The sequence below is a fragment of the Martes martes genome, assembly GCF_963455335.1.
Source record: "Martes martes genome assembly, chromosome: 4".
In the NCBI taxonomy this organism is placed as follows: domain Eukaryota; kingdom Metazoa; phylum Chordata; class Mammalia; order Carnivora; family Mustelidae; genus Martes; species Martes martes.
In genome coordinates this window covers 180,859,632-180,884,753 of record NC_137891.1, presented here as the reverse complement: position 1 = coordinate 180,884,753, position 25,122 = coordinate 180,859,632, and the positions used below count along the sequence as shown (strand labels likewise).

At 54.7% G+C, this 25,122-nt stretch overlaps 1 protein-coding gene across 2 annotated transcripts in view; it reads left to right on the top strand.

The window, feature by feature from the left end:
* KAZN (kazrin, periplakin interacting protein) overlaps positions 1 to 25,122 on the top strand; it is a gene marked incomplete at both ends in the record, with an annotated part of 432,776 nt that overhangs the window by 310,693 nt on the left and 96,961 nt on the right. For both annotated transcript variants that reach the window (XM_080801783.1, XM_080801784.1), the window contains one exon: positions 11,351 to 11,542. In XM_080801783.1, the coding sequence (XP_080657909.1) occupies positions 11,351 to 11,542 (192 nt within the window). The remainder of the gene's footprint in view (positions 1 to 11,350; positions 11,543 to 25,122) is intronic.

Sequence of the window (25,122 nt, the reverse complement as noted above, 5' to 3'; positions counted from 1 at the left end):
CCTGAAAGAGAGTTTGGAGTGCCTATTGTATGGCAGATGACCTTTAAGTTTGTGGGGATGCTGGGTGCCCTGAAAACGATCTCTCTCAAAAGCAATTTACTAGAATTCTTTTCCAGTTAGAAGGGATAGAAAACACAACTCAGACTGGTTTAAAAATGTATTTGCTCACGTCCAGGGATATATCCTGGCTTCAGGTGGGGTGTGACCCAGGACACAGATATTACCTGAATCCAGTCTTTATCTCGTTGGACTCCCCTCTCCCTGCTGAGACAGCTGCCAGCATCCTTAGGCTCCTTCCTCCCGTGCTCATCATTGAGGAGGGATGCATAGGCCGGACACTGTGATTGGACGGCTTGGGTCATGTACCATCCCCTGAGCCAATCACAGTGGCTGGGATGATTCAGGGCTCTCACTGGCCAGACTGGGTCCCATTTTCAGGCCGGAACCACAGACCCTAAGACTGGCTTTCCAAAGGGAAATGGGAATGTTGTGTCAAAAAGATGGGAGCCGGGGTGGGGTGGGGGTGGGGGTGGGGAACGGGAGCGGGGCTTGGATGTTAGCGGAACGGAAATGTCTGCGGCCCAATCCAGGAGGGGATCAGGAGGAATTTGGAAAACGTGGGATAAGCCCGCATTCCAGAGGAAGTGGTAACTTTGTGGCTGAGCCTGACAAGCGCGCTAAGATTCCTTCTGGACCAGAGGGTATCCCTGGGCAGCCGCGGTCAACCCACCAGAGACAGTGGCCCAGCCCTGGGGTGAGGCCGGCCCTTCTTCTCTCACCCCTCCCGCCCAGCAAGCAGATAGCAGCAGGCTCCTGGAGGCCACCAAGGAGACCTGGGCACCGGGCTTGGAACTGAGCAGTCATTGCTGCCACTGCCCATCAGGGACTTTGGCCACCCAGGTGACAGGAGAATGCCTGCGTCTCCCGCTCCTAGCCAGATGGTGTATTTGGAGGCTCACATCCCTCCTGCAGCTAGAATCACTTGCTGAATGATTTTTGCAGATCCCGGAGGACCACGGGGTTCCTGCTGACTGTCAGTGCTCCAACAGCATCAAGCCACAGGCTGAGAAAGGCCTTCTGGACACAGGAGGCAAGGACCTCGCATGGCGAATTCTAGGGATCAGGCCAGGCCGCGTTCAGGGAGCACGTTCTGCAGCGCCAGGCTCGTGCCGAGTGTTGCCTGAGAATGAGGCAACTGTGTGTGGGAGGTCTGCGATCCCTGCCCCTCCCCGGGGTGTCCCTCTTCTGAGCCTGTGACCTGGTCCCCTTCACTGGTGCCTGGCACAGTCATTGCTGAGTCAGTGCTTAGAGAGAGGGGATGAGAGGCTGCAGACCCCCCCATCCCTGGAGAGAATCGGATTTCTGAGATAGGGAGCACTCCCGTGGGAACTGCGGGCCTGTGGGCCTGTGGGCAGCAAGGCCAGGCGGAAGGAGTAGCCTGGCATTTGGGGGTCCGAGGAGAGTCTGGCTAAAAGGTTGTTTATGGGCCAGCAGCAGCCCTGAACAGCCTCTATGGGTCGGATTAAACAGTACCTAAAGGAAAAAACAATTACTGTGAAATACGAGAAGAAGACAAAAGCCGTGTCACCTGGAAGCCTGCGGTGCCCCTCTCCCCCCACCTGTAGTCGGGACTGCCAGGTGGCTCTCTCGGGCCCGGGCGCAGCCTGGGGAGTAATACTGGGGAGAGGTGAGTGGCCAGGTGAGATTTGAGAATCTCATCATATCTGGCAAGCGCCGTCTTGTGTCCCCATCACCCCCAAGGCTTGAAGTGTCAAGGACGTATGACAAAGGCCCAGAGAACACGGATGTCTCCAGCAAACCGTAGTCCCAGCTCTTGCCTGCCTACCACTGGGCTGCTTCTGGCTTAGCGGGTCTGTGTCCACCAACAAGGGGGACTGAGGGAGGGACAGGGGAGTCTGCATAGTGAACGGGGACAGAAGTCCCGCAAGAGGGCTGTTGACAGTGTCTAAGGCAGAGACCAGGCAGGGAGGGAGCCTGAGCTGGGGCCCAGGGTGATGCTGCCAAGGCTCACCTCACCAGTCCCAGAGGCCCCGGGGTGGGGGGCACCAGAGACATGGCCCTGAGGCCGCCCTGCCCAGGCCATTGCTCTTCCAGGATTTCTCTCTCCAAAGGCAAACCGTAACATTCAAGACCAACCGGCCAGGTTTCCCTGTGCCAGTCTGGTCGTTCACAGAACTTTAAGGACCCTTTGGGGCTGGGGCTGGAACCAAGGGTCACATTGCTGTTTCCGCCGCCGCCGCCGCCGCCGCCGCCGCCGCCGCCGCCGCCGCCGCCGCCGCCGCCGCCGCCTACTGCCCTGGGCTGTCTGAATCCGGGGCTTCTGGCCCCACTCGGAAGTGGGTTGGCTTCACCAAGAGGCTGAGGCTCTGCAATCTTGGGCCTTTCAGGGTGGGGACAGGATGCAGACAGTGGTCACTACCCAGGAGGACTGGAGGGCCAGGACAACTAGGAAACACCAGACTCGTGCCTTCTGGGTTGGGGGGGCAGGGAGGTGACTTGCAGCCTGTGCCCGCAGGAGAACAGGTGTTATAGAACTCAGTGGCCAGAAGCAAAGGCTCTGCGGTCAGACCACCTGGGTTCAACTATACGTTCTCTCTTCTCTCTGGGCCTCAGTTTCTGTTTCTGTGAAATGGGTACACCCCCCAGGGTTGTTGTGAGGATTGAGAATTAGTGCGTATGAAGACTTGGAACCTTCCTGGCGTGCATGAGCAGCTCAAAAAGGCATCTGTTCTCACCGTGATGACGCTGGTGAGAGAATTCCAGAAGGGAGGGAAGATAGCCCTGCAGCTGGACACACTGGAACCTTCCTTGCCGTCCGCTTCCCCCAGCAGAAAGGCAGGAGCGCAGAGGAGGTGCGCCTAGACTGTTGGTGAAGACCCCTGTCCCCGCCGCCCTGGGCGGTGGGCTTTGCCTTTCCAGGATTTGCCTCTGTCACTGGCTCCGGGCTTCTTCGACGCATTTGTGCATTTGGTCCTATTACTTCTCAGCCTTAGGCCTGAGAGTGATTGGCCCATAGGAATCATTATAGCTGCCTTGTTTTAATCCTCTAGGGGCAGTCCTATCGCTAGTTTTTAGAATAAGCCCCACCCTAACAAAAAAAGTGGCAGCCCTGGGCCCAGGAGGGACTAAGCATTCACAGCCTGACGGGCGCTGCTGGGCAGCTCCAGAGCATGTGGGTGGCTTCAGAGCCCACCGACCTGGGCCTGACCCCATGTCCCCCCAAGAGTGTCCGATCCTAAGTGGGGTGCTGCGAGGAGCCAGGGAGATGCAGCCTGTAATCCAGTGTGTGGCGCCCAGCACAAAGCTGGTGCTCAGAAGACGGCAGCGCTGTCAGCCATTGTCTCTGTGAGCAAGGAAGGGTGTTTGGACCAGAAGGGAACTGTTGTGGTGCTCAGCATCTGTCATCTGGAAGTGACCTCTGCTTGGCCAGGGGCAGTGTGGCAGTGTTCTGGCATTTGAAAACTCCCACAGGGTGCGTGTAGCTCGAGGGAGCGCCCTGGCGTTTCCTGGAACACGGGCCTCACGGCAGGGGGGAGAGGGCAGCCCCAGAGCTTTCCAGATCAGCCGGGTTTGGACCTCTTTGCTCCTCTTTGCTGAGGCCAGGGGACTGGGGAGAGGGGGGATCCTCTATCCAGGCTTGGGGGCAGGGACTATAAAAATGAATTTTTAGTGGAAAATCTAAACTATGTTACTGCTGTATTTGGATTTTTTTTCCCTTGAGGTATAATTTACATACAGTGAAACACACAGGTGCTACGTGTACAGTTTGAGTCTGGGGAGTTTTGACAGGCACGTGCTTAGCTGCTTAGCAAGGTGTCCCCCCGGGAGCCACCAGGGACAGCCCCTTCCAGGCTGGACTCAATTCATGCAGCCCGGCCTCCACCCAGAGCCCCTGCCCTCTTCCACCTTCCCTCACACCCCGACCAGGGACTCGGCCTTCTCTGTCATCTAATCCACCCTCCCAGGATGGGAGGCTCTTGGGCCAGGCCTCAGCAGTTATCCAGGCCAAGGCCTTCCTTCGGGACATCAGAAAAGTTTGCCCTCTTCTGTAAGAATGATCGTGACAAGCTACATATGACCCCCATTTAGAACCTTCCGGAATGTTTCCACTTAGATGATTGCTTTGTTTAATGTTGACCACAGGCCTGGGAGCCTGGTCTTGGCTCCATTTTTCAGATAAGCTCAGAAGTCACTTATTCATAGGTCAAAAAGCTGGGAAGTGGGGGAGCCAGGACTGAGCCCAGGCCGGGTGACCCCAGACCTGCCCGTCCTACCTCTGCCTCAGCCCCATGCTCGGCACCTTTCTTCCGAGAGTCCAGCACTGGGCTAGGTGCCGGATGTCGGGTGTGAGCAGAGCAGAGACCCTGCTCTTGCGGAAACGAACAGGCCAGCTCCGCGTCCACGTCTTCCTCCGGGGGCTGCATGGGGACTGGTCCCCTGGTGTAGGGCAGGAGCACCGTGCGCACGATGGCTGGGCCACCGTCACCCAACTCTACCACGGGAACTAAGGACAAGATTATACCCTGCTGGAGGGCACACCTGTCTCCACTGTCATCTGCCGAGGTGAGTCAGCTTGGACCCCGGGCTTGTGCTCTGCCGCCCACGGACTTTGCCACCCTGTCCTGCAAGGTAGCACAGTGTAGGAGTCTCCACAGTGTGGGTGCTGGAGCTAGAGCACCCAGACCAAACCCTGGCTCTGCTCTTGACTCTGCGTGACCCTAGCCAGATCACCAAACTCCTGGGCCTCAGCCTCCCCATCTGTACATGGGACGATGCTAACAGGACCTACTTCACCAGGTACGGTGAAGGGTAAACTAGCTAAGCCGTGTTAACATACAACAGAGCCTGAAACAAGGAGCGTTAGGAAAGGAGTAATGGCCGCCGTGATACACAGTAACCGTAGTGCTATTTTTACTTAGACCTTTGGCTCCGGAAGGCTCAGCGACGTGTAGCTCACCGGGGGTCCTTGCTGGTGCTTGCTCCCGAGTAGCCGTGTTCAGGCCGTTCTGGGGTATGCCCTCCAGTCACAGAAAAAAACTTCCTTCTCTCCTTCCTCTCCTGCCCCCTGCCCTTGTGAGCTCACAAAAATTAAGCCTGGAAGAGGCTTGTCACACCTGAGGGCCCTCCCCCAGGGCCAGGAGCTGCCACCTCCCTTCTGGGCTGTGTGGATTCCTCCACATCCCTCCCTCCTCCCCGGGTGCCGCAGCTCAGGAGCACTTAGCAGCTGCCTGAGCTCAGACTCAGCCTGTCCTGTGGGCCACAGTGGTTTGGTTCTGGTGATGTGGGAAATCAGCAGGGAAGTCAGAGGCTCTCCTGCCCCAGGCGGCCCTGCCCAGCTGGTGCTGCTCTAGGTCTCGATGCAGGGACAGGGCTGAGCTGTGCTATCCAGGCCCCTTGATCCCATTCTCCCCTCTTGGAGTGGTTTGGCTCCGTGCACATCGCCTCCTTGTTACAAAGTAGCTGCTGCAGCTCCAGCTACAAGTCCACTTTCCAGGCAAGAAGGCAGAGAAGGGGCAAAGCCCTTTTTTCTTAACGGACAGTCCACCTGAGGGGCTTTCTCCCACATCGTGCCCACCAGAATCGGGTCGCCTGGACAGCCCTAGCTGCAAGGGAGGCTGAGAAGTGTTTGCTGTTTTAAACAAAAGGAAGTGTGCTAGACAGAGAAGAGCAGAGTCTGGCTCCCTTTGCCACCTTCGAGTGGGTATGCCCCCCTCCCAGAGCAGCACCCTGGTAACGGTGGCTTCCCCTGGGGCAGGAGAGCCGCTGTCTCCCAGGCAACGTTTACTTCCGGCTTCCTTGGCCCCGAGAGCTCTGTCAAGTCTGTGGCATTTCTGGTACCAGCCCCTTTTATCACTAACCCGCCTCCCTGCCCCGAGGTCTGAGGGCAGTGGCGTTGCCCAGCATCAGCAGAAGGGTACACAGTTATCTTCCCTTTTTCCCCCCGTGGGCAAGGGCCAGGGTGGTTTCCCCAGAAAGGGTGGCTCCTTCCTAGCTGCTCTCTGGCCATGGACAGAAGGCTCCTTGTGTCGGGGTGTCTGTGGGCCTGTGCTCTACCGGGTGCTTAGTAAATACCACTTCTCCCCTTTCCTTTCTGTGTCCTGTGCCCTGCAGACCAGCACTGAGCAGAACTCCGTGCAGTGCGGGGGAGTGGTCTCTGTGTGCAGTGTCCAACGCTGGCCACTGGCTATCCACAGGCATTTGAAATGTGGCCAGTGTAACTGAGGAACTCAATTGTTCGTTATAATTAATTTACGCTTACATAGCCACCGGTGACCAGCCGCTGCCTTCCTGAGCAGCGCAGCAGGTGTAGGCTAGATTAGGGACCCCTGCTCCCACCCAGGGAAGAAATGCACAATCAGTAGCAGTTCTCCAGATTCATGAAGCGCCAAAAGACCCAGAGAGGAACACCGACTTGCCCGAGGTCACACAGCACTGTAGCAGTTCCCCTGAGGCACAAGCCCAGATCTTCCAACTCCAGCTTCCTCGCTGTTTCTGAGCAATGTGGCCAGTCCCCTCCGCACAGAGGGGGAGGGGAGTTGTGGGTCCGGTGGCCCGCGCACACGATGCTCACTGCCGAGCCTGTCTACATTACACATCTGTCTCCTTTATTCCATTCACCCCCATTTTACAGGAGAGGCATCTGAGGCCCAGAGAGGGGAAGTGCCCGCCTGCTGTCCCAGAGCCCATAAATGGGCTGCAGCTTTGTGAGTCTTTCAGTGATTGTCGTCCCAGGGTTGTCCCACGTCTCTGCCTCTGGAAGGATCCATGGTGTGCAAGATCTGGGTTTACACACCCAGCCAGGGCAGGTGCAGTTAGTAAGCTCCAACAAGCCTCTCTCTCTCCATAAAGTTGTTTTTCCAGCCTGGTCTCCTAAGACTTGGTTCCTGCAGGTGCCGCACCTCCCGTCCCGCCCTCCTGCTGCTTCAGGGCCCGACTCCAGGGGCGGGGCCCAGGTGTCAGGTGCACCTGTTAGGAAGGTGAGCCCAGGAAAAATCCGCCTTTGCCACTGTTGGCCGAGGACAGGGGCACCCGGCCCCATCTTGCATTCTGCTCTCATCTCAGCATAGGGGGACAGGGGAGGCTGGGCCAGACCGATCTTTCCCTTTACCACCTCCCTCCTCTGAGGTGCTCTGGCAAAGAAAGCCCTTGCTCGTGACTGTCCCGTGTCATGGTGCCAGAATTCCCCGTGGGATGGGAGTAGCGTTGCTAGGCGAAACACAGCACGCCCAGCTACATTTGAATTTCAGATAAGCAACGAATACATTTTAGTTTATGTCCTATGTCATATCTAGGCCATGCTTATCCTAAAGAGTATTTGTTTATCTGAAATTCAGATTTAACTGTGCATGGGGGGTGGCGGGCTTTGCTATTTGCTTCCCCCACTCCAAGTCCAGTAACCCTCAACAGGTGGCATTATCCTCGTGTAGCATGTTTGATACCGGAGACCCAGAGAGACGACAGGGCTCTCTCACGGTCACAGTCAGTCCCTGGCCGGGAGTGCATTCAAAGCCAGACGTCTTAAAATTCTCTGCCACCTGCATAGACATAGTAGTCAACCTTACTGGCGCCTTGGGGGCGGTTTAAGGAAGCCCAGAAGTCACATCCCTAAACAAACAAACAAACAAACAAATACAAACAGACTTGTCTCCAGCTGTACGATAAGGTAAATGTAAATGAGGGCATGTGAGCAGTTACTCACACCTAGACTTTTGGTGACAGTTGAGTGGGGACAGACCCGAGGGAGAATTGACGGACGAGAGCGGATCGGCCCATTCTGGCTCCTAACAAAACGTGACGAAGTTCTGGAGGCTGAAAGTCCGAGATCCGGGCACTGGCTGATTTCGTGTCTGGTGAGGACCCTCTTCCTGGTTTCTAGGCAGCTGTCTTTTTGCTGTGTCTTCAAGTGGTAGAAGGGACAAGGAAGCTCTCTGGGGTCTCTTTTATCAGGGTACTAATCCCACTCATGAAGGCGCCACCCTCATGACCTCATCACCTCCCACAGGCTGCACCTGCCAATACCATCCCACATTAGGGTTCCCCATGAATTCTGAGGGGACGCAAACATCCAGTCTGTGGCAGGGAGCAAGGATGACAATTGCAGAGTCTTCAGTACCGCTGAAGATGGCTATGCAGAGCTGGGGTCATAGAGAGGTGGTCAGGGTTAAGACCTTTTATAATCTGACCCTGGCCTATCTCTCCATGTTTCCTTATCTCGGACCCATTCACTCCCTCCACCCATTCATCCAGGGGCCTCTGGCTTTCTAGCCTCCTCGTCTTTGCTGCTGCTTTTGTCTGCTTACCACCCTGTGCGTCTTCCAAGGCCCATTTCAAATGTCTTTGTGCCCCCAAACCTGTGCAGTGTATCTGTGTTATGCTTCCTTGTATGTGCTGCTTCTACTCCCTGGAGACTTCTTGAGGCCAAGGGTGCTCCTTTCTGCTTTCTGGACACCGTACACTGGGCCTGCAGTGTAGGCAGCCTGCAGATGTTTGACTGGAATGAGGGGGGCGAGCGCCCACAGTCGACCTCCCACGCTCCAGTTTTGCTGAGAGACTCGGGGAGTTCGCAGCCCGTTTCTGAGCCCCTCGATGTCTGAGCAGACGGGCACTCCCTTGCAGATGGCCCGCCTCCCCAGAGTGCGGCTTTGGGATCCTTGGGCCCATGTTCACGGTGGGGTCTGGGAGTGTGCCAGTCTGAGGACGGGACCTATCTGTGACATTCACCCAAGGGTCCCCAGTGCCTGGAAGGCTGTCTCCCATAGGCAGATGCCTGTGAACTCTTGCTGGCTGGAGAGATGGCTTGAGGGGGTCCATATGTCATCACACCCTGTTCAGGGCACCTTGGACCCCACAGCAAGCGGGACGGGATGGTGTAACCAGGCCTATTTGCAGGAAGGTGGCACGCTGGGCACGTGGATGGGATAAACCAGTGGGCCTCCCACAGTGATAAGGGTTTTTGTTTTTTTTTTTTTAGATTTATTTATTTATTTGAGAGTGAGAGAGTGAGAGAGAGCATGAGAGGGGAGAAGGTCAGAGGGAGAAGCAAGCTTCCCATGGAGCTGGGAGCCCGATGTGGGACTCGATCCTGGGACTCCGGGATCATGACCTGAGCAGAAGGCAGTTGCTTAACCCACTGAGCCACCCAGGTGCCCCAGTGATAAGGGTTTTGCTCAGGTTGTCGGGTGGGGATGGCTTTAGGTCTCTGGAGGGGGTGGTAGCGGGGCTGGGACCAACCTCAGGAAGGAACCTGTGAGGAGGGGAGGAAGCTCTCCTGGTGACCCAGAGCCAGGCGGCATCTACACTTTCGGGGCTGAGAGGTGGCCTGGGGGAGGTCGGAGAGGGCCGGCGGGGCTGCTGGCCGGCGGCTCTGGGCTGCGGTCCGGGAGGGTTTCAGCAGGGAGTGAGGTGTTGAGGTTTGCTCTTCAGGCGGGCCCTCAGGCTCCTGGGGGGAGACTGAGGCGGGTGAGGGAGGCCCTGGGAGGGCAGGGACGCCTCCACCCCTCGCACACATGGCAGCTGAACCCGGGAGGCCTCAGAGAAGGCAGTGAGACCCAGGGACGAGGGACGGGTCAGAATCAGAGGTACCTGTTCGCAAGGCCTCCGGGGGTGGAGGGACCGCGAGTCCCTGAGGCCTTCGCTCTGCTTCCCCTCGGTCTGCCCCGCGCCCTGGAGGGGGCTCGGCCTTGCTCGCCCTGAGGAGTGCAGGGCGGGGTGCCTGAGAGCGCCAGGCGCTGATAGAGGGCAAGGCGTCCTGGGAAACGGGGGCCCCCACCTCAGCGGTGCTGAGCGCTTCCTGTGTACCTTGAGGACATCCTTGAGGACACACATGCTTCCTGTGTCTCGTTGGAACCTCACAGTCTGCTGAGGGTTAGACCCATTTGGGGGCATTTGAGGCTCGAAAGGGAAGGGACTGGCTCGCGGCTACATGCCTGGTCCCTGAGGGAACCGAACTAGAGACCCAGTGTCTCTACAGCCGTGGCACAGCCATGATCCCCACAGGCAAGGACCGCACCCCAGCTCCCAGGGCAGGACGAGACGTGGTGATGAGAGAAGGCCTGGCTGAGAAGGAGGCTGGGATAAAGGGCCCAGTGAGGAAGCAGCCCCAGGGAGAACAAGGAAAGGGTGTTTGAGGTGGAGATCACTGCAGGGGCAAAGGCCCTGAGGCCGGAAAGAGCTTGGCACGTTGCGAAGAGAGAGACCAGTGTGGCGGGAGGGAGAGCAACGCATGAGGTTAGCCATGAGGGAGAGGCCGTGTGGTTGAGGGCTGCTTCAGTGAATAATTCAGAGTCTCCTTCAGCCGATGAGGTGAGCGTCGTGACCACGAGTCTGCTCTGTAAAGGGCCTGGCAGAGGCGACCTGTCTGAGACCTAATGAGGCTGCTGACCCCCAGCTCTAGCACCTTCCACAGCTCGGTGTCTGTTGTGGCTCAGGTGAGCAGACCTGGGCGCCGGTGTGTCAGCTGACCTGCAGGACTGAGCTGGCCTAGAGACTCCTGGGGCCGGTGAAGGCACACCTTCTGGTACCTTCCCAAGGCCCCTGGACCCTGGTGAACGGAGGGTTGGGTGTGAGTGGTGTGCAAACCCCTGTCGACACATGGTGTCACCGTCGTTACTGCTCACTTGACGCCATTCTCCTGCATGTTCCGTGTGGCTGCCCACGTCCCTCCGCGGTGCTGGGTTCCTCAAGGCTCTGCATTCTGGGACGTGTGTCAGGTGTGCCTCTTGGGGACTGTTTCCTGAGTGTCAGACTGGGAGCTCAGGCTCTGGAGTTGGCCAAGTCTGGGTTCAGATCCCAGCTCTGCTACCCTCTTACTTTATGATTCAATCTCTCCGAGCCTCAGCCCCCTAATCTGTGAAATGGAGGTGATGGTGGGAGCCGCCTTAGGTCGTTTTCGCAGGATTCAACGAGATAGTGCGTGTAAAGCCCAACTCGGCACTCCAGGCTCCTAAGCAGAACGCCACCTCCTGTCACTTCTTCGTTCTCACACTTGTTCCTGCCCATTGGAGGGAATATGATGTTGGCCGTTGGAACGGCCCCTCTTGGTGCAGTGACAGCAGCATCAGAGCCCTGGAGAATGGGGTGGGGTCAGGGAGGGATGCTGGGTGGTCCCACCAGCCACGCTCTGCAGACTGGAGGTGGGGCGCGGGACTGGGGCTAGGGCTCTTGGAATAAGGTTAACAGCTTTGGTAGTTTTCTCCCCAGCGCACATGAGGAAAGACCTCGAATGCAGAGCACACGGGAAAAGCCAAAGCACCTCGGAACTGTCCCCAGAAAAAGCGAGTCAGCAGGAGCCCGAGTTCCCTTCCTCTAACCGTGTGCCCTTCTCCCCTAGTGCTCCTGCGGGAAGAAGTGGCTCGGCTCCAGGAGGAGGTCCACCTTCTCCGCCAGATGAAGGAGATGTTGACGAAGGACCTGGAGGAGTCCCAGGGCGGCAAGTCCTCCGAGGTCCTCTCGGCCACCGAGCTCCGGGTCCAGCTGGCCCAGAAGGAGCAGGAGCTAGCCAGAGCCAAAGAAGCCTTGCAGGGTGAGTGACTAAGTGACGATTGGTGGCACTTTCCTCCCTTCCCTTGCCTGGGGCTCAGGCTTGGGCCACAGGGGCGCCAAGGAACCAGGGTCCTTCCTCTGCAGGGGGAGTGGCACGGACATGGGGGTCTCCCGGTGCTTAGACCCCCAGCTGAGGCTGCCCTGTCCCTTTTCTGGTAGAATTCTGCCTCGCGTGTTGGAAGCTTCTGTTGTTCCCACGTCCCTGTGACCAGCACAGGCTTTCCAGCATGGTCACACAGGGTTGCCGCCCTCTGGGGCATGAATGGCAGGTGGCATCTCTGCTAAACCAGGCTGCTGACCCAGCCGCCGGGTTCCGCTTCCCCGGCACTGTCGAGGTCCTTGAGCACCTCCGGTTATGGGACCGTGCAGAGGCGCTGAATGTTCTGCGGGAGGACGCATCCGTCCGCCACGTGCCACTCTCATTCACTGTGGTGGCCTCTCGGGGGAGGGCTGGGGCCCCCTCTCCCGTGGCTGGCCTGGAGGAGCTCCCCTCTAAGAAGTGCAGTGTCCAGGGTCCCCTCCAGGAAGACGGGGGAGCAAGTGGCATGGGCGGCCAGGTGCTCTCTTGCAGAGCGGGCCCACAGGAACCTCCACGTGGCCGCTACACGCTGCTGCAGGAAACGCGGCCGGTGGGCCCTCGCGTGCAGCCGGCCTTCCTCAGAGCTGGCCTGGGCCCCGGCGGTGGCTGACGCACCCATCTCTCCTGGAAGCCACCTGCCCACATGCCGTGGGCTTTGGGAAGGGTCTCAAAGGATGACTCGAGAAAGGTTTGGGGGAGTCCCCCTCTAACAGTGCTCAGAGAACTCTGACACGAAGCGTTCTCTTGAGGCCCCATTACCGCCTTTGCTACTCCTGGGGAAAGAAAAAGGCAACCCAGCTGGGCAACCTGCTCTCCGCTTACGTTTCCTACAACGATACATACTCCGGAAACTTCATGTCGGAAGCCAGAGCAGCTTTCTTGCTCAGGTTGATTTCTGGCTGCTCTCAGAAAGAGACTCCAGGACACAGCGGCAGCTTGAAGAAGTTGTCTCTGTCTCCCGTCACCATCAGGAGGAGCGTTTCGGGCTGGCGGGCCTCTCTGCTACCCTCGGCCTGGGGGACCCAGGGAAAGAGCCGGAATCAGAGCCAGGGATTCCCTTTGGCGGGAGCGTGGTGCTCAGGCCACGCCAGCCTGCGGGGAGAGCTGGGACGTGGAGTTTCTCGCAGGGTGTCCCGGTCTAGCTACAAGGCACCCTTTCCTGTTGGGGTTTTGTTTCCAGTGGGGTCGCTCAGCATTATCTTGAGGCCCGAGCGGGTGGGTCGTACGTGCCGTGGTCCCGCTGATGCTTCGTAATTGGGAAGTCACCGTGCCCAGCACACGCACATTCCTCTTCACGGGGCCATCCGGGAGTCCAGGCAGATCTGTGCAAGCTTCCCAGCTTCCGGGGGGCTTCCTGCCATCCCCTCCTCCCTCAGGATAGAGAGAGACTCAAGTGGCAGGAATCTCCCAGAGGAAGTGTCGCTGGGCCCGGGGCTGTGTGAGCTGATGTCGTCTGGTCTCCCTAAGCTTTGTAACCCTGTGGTGAGTTGGGACTGCCTCAGAAGCTGTCTCAGCCACCTTTGCCAGTGTTTTTTCCAAGGTCGGGAACCTGCCTTGCGTGTCCTTACCTAGGGAAAGAATCCTCGGCCCCATTTGCCCTTCTGGACCTAGAAGGGGAACAAAACCTCTTATCTAAGCTGTTTCTGGACCCAAAGGAATGGGGAGGGGGCTCAGCGGATGCTCACTGACTCCACCACTCCCCGGCTCTTGGGACAGACTGTCTATGGTCTCTAGACCTCAGTTTCCTGGCCTGAGTGATGGGACAGTAGCGGGGAATTAAATGAGGTGATGTCCGCGAGGGCAGAGAGCTGGCTGTTACCATGTGCATCCTTCTCCTTTCGGCCCACAGGACGCAGCTACACAGGCATATTTTCCTCGCTCTGGGCTGTAAGGTGTCTTATCTGTCACCAAAGGTCACCCAGGGACACAGGTTATCGGCCAGATGTGGGGGCTCCTCTGTAAACAACAATCTCAATAATAAGGACGTGTCAGTACTCATGATAGGAAAGCTTTATTGAGCACCTGCTGTGTGCTAGCCCATATCTATCACTCACCCCGGTCCTACCAGGATTAACCCCCTCTCACAGGTGGAATCACCTGAATAAGGTTCGGTGTAGTGAAATAACCTGGTCAAGGTCACAGAACTAATGACCAGCAGAGTCGGAAACGTTCTCCACTGCACGAACACACCTCTCCTTCCCGCTGGGGATTCAGCTGCGTCGGACAGGAGAGACGGGAGGCCATCCTAGCTCAGAAACGGGGACAGCAGACTCTGGAGCCAGATCTGGGTTTGCATTCAGGCTCTCCCACTTACTAGCTGTGTGACCTCGGGCACATTCCTTACCCTCTCTGAACTATGTAGTCCTCTGGCTGAGGGTAACAATAACAAAGCTGTTTCTCTTATCGTTGAGGCTATTAACAGTAGCTGTTTCCGAGGGTTGTCATGGGGATTAAATGAGATATAAAGTGCTTGGCCCAGTGCCTAGTGCTGTTAGTGCAAATACTTAGTGATTGTGAGATGAGAGGGGGCTTGGCACACCTCCTCAGACCTTCCTGGAGCTGTTGGTCTCCTGATTCCCATTAGGGGAGGCCCAGACCTTCAAGCCCCTGAGCCCATCCAAGCTCAAGGCAGCAGTGCTCCTGAAAAGGAGTGGGCACCTTCAGCCGGCCCGAGCATCCTGCCTGGCATCCTACAAAGTCATAAATAAGATACTTCCTCCCAGCCACGGCACGTGGTGAGTAAATTGCAGACAGATGTGGGCAGAAGGAGGCTGGGGCATGAAAAGGGATTTATATGCCCATAATGAGGAGAATGAGAATAAATGTGCAAACCAAGTAAGCAGCAGATGTTGGGTGACACTTGTTAACAGCCGGCATCCCTGCGGTATTTGCAGGAGAACGCCAAGCCCCCAGGACTTCCTCCCGGGTGGTACCCTACCTACCTGCGCCTGTCTTTGGTTTGAGTTTGGATGAGACCAGAATTTTTCAGAATGGGAGAGGTTTAGGAACTCAAGCAGACGAGGAACATCAGCCCTGGGTTACAACATCAAAGCAAAGACAAGAATCAGGTTTGGGGAGGACAAGGTGTAGAAGATTCTTCTGTTTCTTTGGGGATGATTCTGGAATGCCAGGTTTAGGAGTTTGGTCTCGTTGTGAGTGTAAAGGCAGAAGTTGGGAAGGATTGTTCAAGAAAGAGTCGTGTCGTGTGTGTTTAAACGTCACGGAGCTGCCCTCTAGCCCTAAAACGTGCTAGGGAGCTTGTAACCCATGGGACCTCTCTGGGGACTCTGTCGATTTCCTCAGCCCCCACTCAGTTCCCCGGATTTCCCCCGAGAATCAAGGCATTACCGAAACGTGATTGTGAACATTTGCTTCTGCCCCTTTTTTAACAGCGTGACGAGTGTGTCGAGCGTTTTCTCACAATAACTGCTCTCCGAAAACATAATTTTTAATGACTACATAATGTTCTAGCAAATGGAGGCACTGTAATTTATTTAGCCACTTTCTGATTATTGGACACTTGAGTTGTTTCTACTTTTTTTTCTTTTCGGTTTTGCCGTTATATACCATTCCACTAAAGATCTGTGTTCGTAAATCTGTTTATTTTTTTTTTATGACAGGATTTCTCCATCTTTCTGGTCTCCGGACTACCTTTCATTCTTACAAAATTGAGGACCCAAAGAGTTCTTGTTTATGTGGGTTAGTTCTGTAGGTATTTACTGTTCCAGAAATTAAAGCCAAAAACCTATTTAAAATCTCAATAACTTCTTTTAAAACAACAGCAATAAACCCGTTGCACATTAACATAAAAAAAAACTTTAATGAAAAATAAGTGCATCTTCCCAAAAAAAAGATTTGAGTGAGGAGAGCGTTGTTTTACATTTTTGCGAAAACTTTTCCATACATCAAAAACAAAAACAAACAATAAAAAACTTTTCAATGTCTGACTTTACAGAAAACTGCTAAATTCTCATCTCTGCTCCTTCAGTCAGGCTACTGCAATTTGTCGTTTGGGTTGAAAATCTGGCATCACTCAGATAAGTAGGAAGAAAAGGGAGGAGTGTATTGATTGCCTTGTATTAGATGAGTGTAGGTATTTTTCTTGGTTGGCATCCTCAAACCCACCAAATGGTGGTTTTGTAGAGATCTGCTGCAGCGTGGTGTCTCAGAGTTTATCCAGTGAGGGTTTTGTGCTCTGTTAACAGTGGACGACGAAGCCATTGGTCTCATTGGCACTTCAAATGGGTACCCTACCACACACGAGATTTAAGCATCTACCAGTGATCACTTGAGTGAGGGTGTGATGCTGAGCTTCCAAATGATGACATACTTCCTGATCCATGATCAAAAAGTCACACGTGTTCACATCACCACGCATGTCATCAGAAAAATCTTTGAGTCTTGAGAAGCTGTTGAGGTCACGGTGGCAGATCAAGCCTGCGGAAATTCTCACGTTTGTTCAAAAGCTCAGATTTTAATCTTTGACAACAAATATGGTCAGTTGCTTTCTTTTCTTTTTTTTTTTTTAAGATTTTATTTATTTATTTGAGAGAGAGAGAGAGACCATTAGAGGAGAGAGATCAGAGGGAGAAGCAGACTCCCAGCCCAGCAGGGAGCCTGATGTGGGACTCGATCCTGGGACTCAGAATCATGACCTGAGCTGAAGGCAGTTGCTTAACCAACTGAGCCGCCCAGGTGCCCGGTCAGTTGTTTTCTAAGAAATAACAGGCCAGCTCACATAGTTCACGTGTGGACTTAGTCATTTGCCAGATCTCTTGGTTAACAGGATTGGGCATTTGTTCCTTCAAGTGCATATGGTGTTCTGTGGGAAAAGTGGCTAGTTTAGCTTGCAACTCAAACAGTCATGCAAATGATTGTCCTCAAGACAGCCTTTATTCTTTGGTTTGCAGCAAAGGAGCGTTCAATGTTCTTCCATTTTTCTTAAAAAGACATGTACTTGGGGATCAAGCTTTAATAAAATTAATAATTTTTACTGCTTCATCAAAGACATTCATTAGTCAAATAGTGCCCCCCCCCATTTTTTTTTTGAGAACAAGCGCATGGTGTTAAGACTATAATGACTAATAATATCTACTCGTACAGTTTGATGCCTCTGCTGTGGTGTTTGCCAAGATGTCAACATCTTCCCCAGCATTGCTTTTGTACCCACAGTACAAATAACACAGTAAAAAAGGCAAATAACGTCATAGTATCATTATGAAAATAGCTTTCCTCATGGATCCCCTGAAATGATATTTCTGGTGGTAGTGGTGACAGCTAGCATTTCTGAGCATCGTTTCTGTGCCACGTGCTGCAGACCTTCAGCTCACTTAATCCTCTCAGTAAGCTGGGAGGTGGGCTGCGAGTGTGCTGGGAGTATGCGCAGTACCTGGTTAGAGCTGGGTTTGGACGTCATGGGGGTGGACCCCAGCCCTTAGGGGATGCTGGCAGGCACAGGGAGGCTACTGCTGCAGGGGAAACAGCCTGAGCAGAGGCAAGAACACCAGTCTGTGTATGGGGGGAGGGGGGAAGGGAAGCATCGGGCCAAGGCTTTGCAATAGGGAGGTGGTGAGAGATGATCGTGGAGAACCTCGGGCCCATGCCCAGAAGTTTGGGGACTAGGGAGACTTGGGGCAGAAGACCATATCAGAAGTGGGGTGTTCTAGCAGGTACCCATGTCCCTCTCCCAACCTTTGCTATCTCTTCTGTCTCCCTTGAGCATGAGGACATATATGTGATTACATACAGATGGTTCCTGGATCACCTCCCTTCTCTTCTCCAAGCCCTGATTCAGGCTCTGCTTCCTCCAAAAATCTTCCTGGGCCTTCTCTGTCTGGTAGCTCAGGGCCTGTGGTTGTCAGGATCATGCCCCCACCCCCCACTCCCAAAATGCCTGCATCCTAATTCCTAGAACCTGTGAATATGTTGGGTTACAAGGTTGTTAATCAGATGTCCTTGAGATGGGGGGTTATTCAGGGTTATCCAGCAGGCCCAGTGTAATCACGAGAGCCCTTCAAAGTGGAAGAGAAGGCAGAAGGTCGGAGTTGGCAGGAAGTGTGATAACAGAACAGAGACTCAGTGTGAGGGCTCAACCCCCATTATGCTGGTTTGGCAGAAGTGGAGGGAGGGGCTGTGAACCAAGGAACGTGGGCGCCTCTAGAGGCCGGAAAAGGCCAGGAAACAGACTGTCCCTGAGAGCTTCCAGAAGGAATGCATCCTTAATTTTTACCTCCCAAGACCCATTTCAGACTCCTACCTCTAGAACTGAAGACAAGAAATTTACATGGCTTTAGGCTACTAAATTCGTAGTAGTCTGTTAGAGCAGGGGGAGGAAGCTGGTGAGGTCCTCTCCTCCCTGTACTTTGCCACCTCTCTTTAAGACTTTGCGTGCAGTGAGGAACGTTGCTTTCCTATGTGGCTCACCACTGTCTCCAGGCTCCCACAGGACACAGCCCCCAGCATAGAGCTGGCCTCGTTAGCTCAACAAGGCAGGTGATCATTGAGTGAGGAGAAGACATGATACCTGAGTTTCTTTAGCAGAAGGAATAAGGGCTGTTGGGGTCTTTTCCCTGCCTCAGAATGAGTCACCTGCCCCAGCCCAAGCTCTTGGAAGGAACGGAGCCTTCAGTCTTTTGCTCATTCAACAAACTGAAAACTTGCCCATACTGGGACCTGTGTCTGTGGCTCAGAGAAATCAGGGGCAGATCAGACCCAGGCAGTGCCCAGAACCAGCGACATGCCTAGAACCCACAAAACAGTCAGTGCAAGTTAGGTGAATTATACATTTTTTTCAATGGCCAACCAGACCTGTAGGTAAGCATCGGTGCCACAGATTTTCCTGCTTCGGCAAGTTCTAGGGCACAGAGAATGTCTTTGGCCTTGGGCAGGAGAGGACACCAGTACCCTTTACATTCCCAGAAGGTGTGGCCATGCGCTGGCTGCCTTTGCAGATGAAACAGAACCTGCAGACAGTGGGGCAGCAGGTGGCCCAAGTGGCTGACAGAATGATGTGTTCTCCGGTGCTGGGATGGCTCTGCCCATGGGCTTCCACACACACAAACGCATGCACGTGCAGAAACGTCCTTATCTCCCCGGTGCTGTGTGGGCTGGGAAAGCAGCTTGATGTTTCCTGCTCCCCTTCCCACATCCACACTCCATTCTCCAGTTCATTCCTCCCATCAAAGACTTGTTCGTCTCCTGGGCAGCTCATCACCCTGGACTGAGTGTGTGTGTTCCTCTTCCAGAAGTCGTGAGCACGAAGCTACGAGGTTTACGCCCCAGCTGCAACCTGGTGGCCCCTGGGGCTCGTGCAGGGGTCGCACCCAAAGCCTGCCCCTCTGACCCGCAGCCCTGACACGGAGATTCTTAGCTGCTATGACTTAGAATTTAGTGAAACTTTCCAGAGAGTTCTAACTCTGCAGATAGAACGTCTTCCTAATACATACCGACTACTTTTAAATATGGTTAAAAGATCCCCCCTTGAAGGCATCTGAGACTCCACGTTTGATCCAGTTGAAAATAGTTTATAGTCAGGTAGAAGAAGCCCCCAGAGTCTTGGCTGCTTTGTTGTAGATGCTCGCTGGGCCAGCAGGTTAGCTGCTTCGCGTGGTAGCTGGGTTCCTGGAAAGGGCACAAACTCTAAAGTACAAGTACTTGTTTGTTTGTTTGTTTGTTTAATTTTTATTTATTTGACAGACAGAGATCACAAGTAGGCAGAGAGGCAGGCAGAGAGAGGGGAAGGGAAGCAGGCTCCCCGCTGAGCAGAGAGCCCGATGCGGGGCTCGATCCCAGGACCCTGGGATCATGACCTGAGCCGAAGGCAGAGGCTTTAACCCACTGAGCCACCCAGGCGCCCCACAAGTACTTGTTTAAAAAAAAAAAAGGTGATAAATACTCTCTTGTTTGAGAATATACAGAAAGGTTTCAGAGTCCCTGGACACCCACCTTCCTTCACCTTCCAGGTCTTCAATTACCTGGTACAGGGCACAGGTGCTTTTCAAGCCACACCTTGCATCCTGTCTGCTGTTGTCTCATTGGCCAGAGCAAGACACGTGACCAAGCCCGTGTCATGTGGGTGGGGACTCCGGCAGGGAGGCGGGTTCACGGCCAGCTATTTCTTATGGCTGCACTGAGCATTTTATTTATTTACTTATTTTTAAAGATTTTATTTATTTACTTGACAGAGAGAGAGATCACAAGTAGGTAGAGAGGCAGGCAGGGAGAGAGGGGGAAGCAGGCTCCTTGTTGAGCAGAGAGCCTGCTGCGGGGCTCTATCCCAGGACCCTGAGACCATGACCTGAACGGAAGGCAGAGGCTTAACCCACTGAGCCACCCAGGCGCCCCGAGCATTTTAACTAGACTCATTTCCAGAATCTACCCAGGGTCTGGGGTTCTGGTGACTGACAACGTTAATACAGCAACTCGGTCCCTTTTGGCTACTTGGCTTTTGATCAGTCTCTGTACCCGAGTGACGCATGTCCCCGTCTGGGGGTGTCCACACTGAGTCGTCCGTCTGTGGGTTGGGAGGGAGAGCCTGTCCAGAATCTCCCCAGCGCTTTCCAAACAGTGGTCCTTCCTGACTGTCCTTCAGTACTTTGGGTCTGATTCTTGGTAGAGTTTACTATGTATTAATGTTCTAATTATGGAAATCCCTCATTTATTCTGAGAAAAACTAGAAGTCATGTTTTTGGAAATACACAGACACCCTCTTGGGGTCACCCTCCCAGACCTGGTACTTGTTCTGGAAGCATGTACCAGAGCCCAACCTCTCTTCCCTATTCAGGAGAAAGGGAAAAAAAAAGATATGTACCCATTTTGCAGGTGGGATGATTGAGGTATGACTGAGGAGCATCTCTGTCGAGTGGTAATCATCACAGCTGTTACTTATTTAGCCCTTGGAATGCGCCAGGCTCCCTCTTGATCGCCTTGCCTGCACGAGCTCACGGATCTCCCCACAGCCCTGCTAGATGAGTAGTGTTTATTAGCCTCAGTTTCCCCATCGCCGGCATGGGAGCGAGAGAGGTTAAGGAATGTTTCTGAGGTCTCCGGGATAGTAGGTTTTGGAGCCAAGACTTCCTTGATCTCCACAGAGTCTAGTTTCCAAACCTCTGTTCTTCGCAGACACTTACCAGATGCTTCTTTGATTCTTAAGGCCTTGGGGGCAGAGGGAGGGAGTGGAATGGGGAAGAGAAGAAAGGCGAGCAGGTCTGGACACGGAAGCACACACTCAGAGGCCCCTTGAGATACAGGTGTCCCCCACGCCGTCCCGAGAAAGTTCACATGGTGCCGCTCCGCTTTTACGAAAGACTGACTTTAGTACCTCAAAGAATCTGGGACAAAAGACAAAAAGCAAACATAGCGTCCAGCATCAGTCTTGCAGTGAGTCGTAATGGGGGCCCTGCCAAGCTCCTCCCCCAGGAACGACACGTCCAGCCGCCAGAGCTTTGAACCACTTGCGGGAGCATCTGTCCTCTGTCTGCATTTCTCGGGCGGATCTGTTAGCAAGGTGTGTCCTCAGGTATCAGGGGAGCCTGAGAGAGGTTATTTCTTAGATCTGGGAATGCTCGTGAATTTTTCCACGTAAATGAATGACAGTTGCTTCTTTTGGCTATGGGTTTCATAGAGACGCTCTACTTTCGGGCAGCGGGGCAGACCTGTACCAGGGTTTGTGGATTCATTCCCAGTCTTTGCCCTGGAAGGTGTCCCAGGAAGTAAAGGCTGGTCTCAGTCACACAAGCCCGGAGCTTCTCCTCCTGTCCCTCCTCTTTCCCTCCACGGTTCAGTGAACACACGGCAGCCTTGAGAAGTACCGGTGGTCTCAGAGGCCGTGTTTAAGGTGTGAGCAGGGGCTGCAGACCTGGAACCTCTGCTTTAGATGAACCCCGACTTCCTTCCCAGGAAGGGCTGCAGATCGATCGGCTGGAAGGGAAGAACAAACCTGTGAGGAGAGCCACACTCCAGAACTGCCTTTCAAAAGGCATTGCCCACAGCCTCATTAAATTCTGGTTGGAGGGGTGGCTTCTGTCACCAAGTAGGTGTTGTGCCCGCCTCACCCTGGTGGGGTCAGGACATGGCGCTGAAGCTGTAGCAGGAAAATGAAAGGCCCGCTGGCCTCTGTCCTGGGGGAATAGCTTTGGTGTGAACCAGGGAGGGGTCCTTTTCGGAGTCACAGGCACTCTTGATCAGCTGGGGTGAACACCGGCCCACGATGGCCAGGGACACAGGGTCACATCTGCCAATGACCTCAGCCATGATTCTCCTCAGCCCTGGTGGGCTCCTCAGGGGACACTGACTTAGTCTCAGAGACCAGGGGGGTGAGCGTCCTTCCTGAAAGAGCCGCCCCTGCTGCCCCATGAAGTAGGTAGAGTTAGGCTGACTACAGCTGGGGAAACTGAGGCTTCAGGAGGCTCCAGGAAGCTCACGCGGCTTGCAGGTCTCAGTGTTCAAACTTGAAGTCCCATGCCCGACACAGATCTGTTACTGCCATCCCATCCCAGTGTTTGTTTTCGATTAGTGGATATTCTCAGTGTTCCTAAAACCTGACCTAGGAGCCCACTTACGTATTCACTTAACAAACACTTGTTGGGGTCCATCTGTCAGGCGCCGTACTAGGCTCTCGGGGTGGATCTATGAGCAAGAAAGACAAAAGATCCATTTCTCGTGGAGCTTCCATTCTAGAAGCACGTGCCAGTTGGTACTGCCATGGAACACACCAGCCCCAAATCTTAGTGGCATAAACAACCGCCATCTTTCTCATAGGTCGCGATGTTGTGTCAGGCCCTTGGCAGGGCTCAGCAGGACAGTTCTTCAGTTCCACGTGGTGTCCGTGGTCCCACGGCCGTATTCCACCAGAGTCCAGGGCAGCTGCCCTCCCGTGTCTGGTGCCTCTTGGGGGGAGGGTTGCCAGCATTCATCTGGGAGTAACCCGAGCTCCCACGTGGTGGTCAAGCTTTGCACATGGAGAGGCTCAGGGCTCCCACAGAGAAGGTTCTAAGAAACCAAGTGCAAGCTGCAAGGTTTCTTATGGTCTGGCCTCAGACGTCACCGAGCGTCACTTCTACCACATTCTGTTGGTGACGGGCCAGCCACGAGGCCAGCCAGACTCCACGCTGTACAAAGCATGTGGTAGGGGAGATACGATTGGGTCCATCTTTGCGAAAATACCATCTGCCACAGAGGAGAGGGAGAAGACCAACGATAAACAGTGAACAGAGGAAACACTAAATCGCATGTGTTCAAAGATTTTAAGTACCATGGGAACGTGGAAATTTTACAATGGGGTGAAATATGATCCAGCCATTCCTTTCTAGGGGTTTACTCACCTAGGAAATAAATGCCTATACCAAGACGTGGCACGCAAATGGGGGGGTTGGAGGGTAGAGGTATCATCTGTGATGGCTCCAAGCTAGAAACAGTCCACCTGCCTGTCCACAGGTGCAGGGGGGAACCGACTGCTACAATCTGCAGGGGAAACTCAGCAGTCAAGCTGCAAACTATGATACATGTAGCAGCATGGTGGGTCTCAAAATAATTACCCCGAGTGACAAGAGCCCAGGGAGAGAAAAAGAAAAAATCGCGCATCCTGTATGATTCCGCTCACATGAGACTCTAGCAGAGGAAAACGAATCTGTAAGATGGGGGTCTGTGAGGAGGAGGGGACTCCTGGGGGTGGGAGGAGGGCCAGGAGCTCGGCTCACAAAGGAGAGCCAGGGACTCGGAGGTGACGGGCGTGTTCGCTGTCTTGAGGGTGCTGATGGTTTTTCAGGGGGATGCACGAGGCAGATGGTCTCAGACGGTCCCCATTAAACTTGTGCCGTTGGTTGTATGTCATTTATAATCGATAAAACCGTGTTTAAAGGAGTGCAAGGTGAATTAGGATTCTTTGGGGTGGGGTGCACTGCAGGCCCCCGCAGGCCACCTGGCTCGGGCAGCCTCCAGCTTTGCCTTCTCGTCCTGCCTGCTGGCATCAGCAGGCCACCGCGGGGGGAGACGCGGCCCCAGGTGGGCAGCATCCGGCCAGTCCGGGCAGAGCCCTGTGCTGTCAAGGCCCCAGCACGCTGGGCTTCTGGGCTCACATTCCAGGAAGAGGCAGAGACCAGAGAGGTCCGAGGCTGCATGTCTGTGGCCCGGGCTTCCGGCCCAGCTCTTTAAATAGCTCCAACCGCGCGGACTGGGCCAGCGCTGGGGACGCGAGCTGCTGCTACCAACCAAGCAAGCTTTTGTGCCCGAGCCTGGCGTGTGGGCGCAAAAGGAGGAGAGGCATTTTTTGGCACCGAGCGAGAAACTCAGAACAATGTAGAAACTTAGGAAGGAGAATTCCGAATCTGCTCGGGGCCAGGTACTGTTGTAGAGAAAAAATGGAGGTTAAAATCCAACGGCTTCACCACGCATGTATAATGAATACAACCTATACGTATTTACCCGACATTTCTGCGGGCCGGGAGGATTGTGGGGGCTGCAGGTCCCGTGCGTTATCTCGGAAAATCCTTCCCGTTTTTCAGACAAGAAGATTGAAAGAGCAGTAGGCTGCTGAAAGGTGGAATTTAAACCCAGGAAGGTGTGCCTGGCTCCAGGACCTGCCTGATTTCACCCGCAGCCCCCAACCCCCCCCCACCCCCCCCACCCCGTGCCCGCCCCCCGCTGTTGTTTGTTTAAGTGGTTAACAGTTTGTTGTTGTGATAAATCATTTGTGATGTGGATCCTGGGAGCAGGCAGGAGGCCAGGGCTCTCCATCCGCATCGCCCTTGACCTTCACAGGCCTCTTCTGGAAAATGGGAGGGGGGGGCTGAGTGCTCTTAGGAGCCGCGTTGTCCTTTCCTGTGAGCAGCACACTCAGAATGAGGGGGAAAATACCTCCGAGAAAGCCAGGCAGGAGCCCCATGCTACCGACCGGTATGTCGCTGGTCACACCGGCCGGGCCACTAGGTGCCCCGGGGTCTGCCACTCACTCTCACCCCAGCCCAGACAGAAACCTCAGAGGCCTACACTCAACAGCCCGAGCTGGCAGCGCTTAGCCCTTAGCAACTTCTCTGGAGTTGCTCACCCACGAGCTTTGGATCATGACGATCTAGAAGAATCGATCTGATTCAGGCCTTGCCCGCAGAGCACGGTGCCCGAGGAAAGAAAGACGTCTAGCAGGAGCCGTGGGCTCAGGCAGAAGGAGGAGGAAATGGGTTAGGACTGGTTGGTCAGTATCCCCAAGCCCTGCCAAGCCTCGGGCAGAGGCTTCTCTCGGTCAGTTTTGCTTCTTAGCTGCCGTGGAGACAGGGCCCAGCTGGATGCGGCTAGAGGGTTGGCCTTCCTGGTGCTGTGAACCCTTCTGTCTCCCAGCCGGTGTGTAGCAGGGGGCTCAGCACATGGTAAGGGCCTCCACAAATGGGTCCTGGGGTGAAGGCAGAAGATTGGACACTTAGAGTCTTTGAAACTATCACTTTCTTGGGGAGGGGGGCTGTTGACGCCCGCAGTCTGTCGCCAATTCCAGA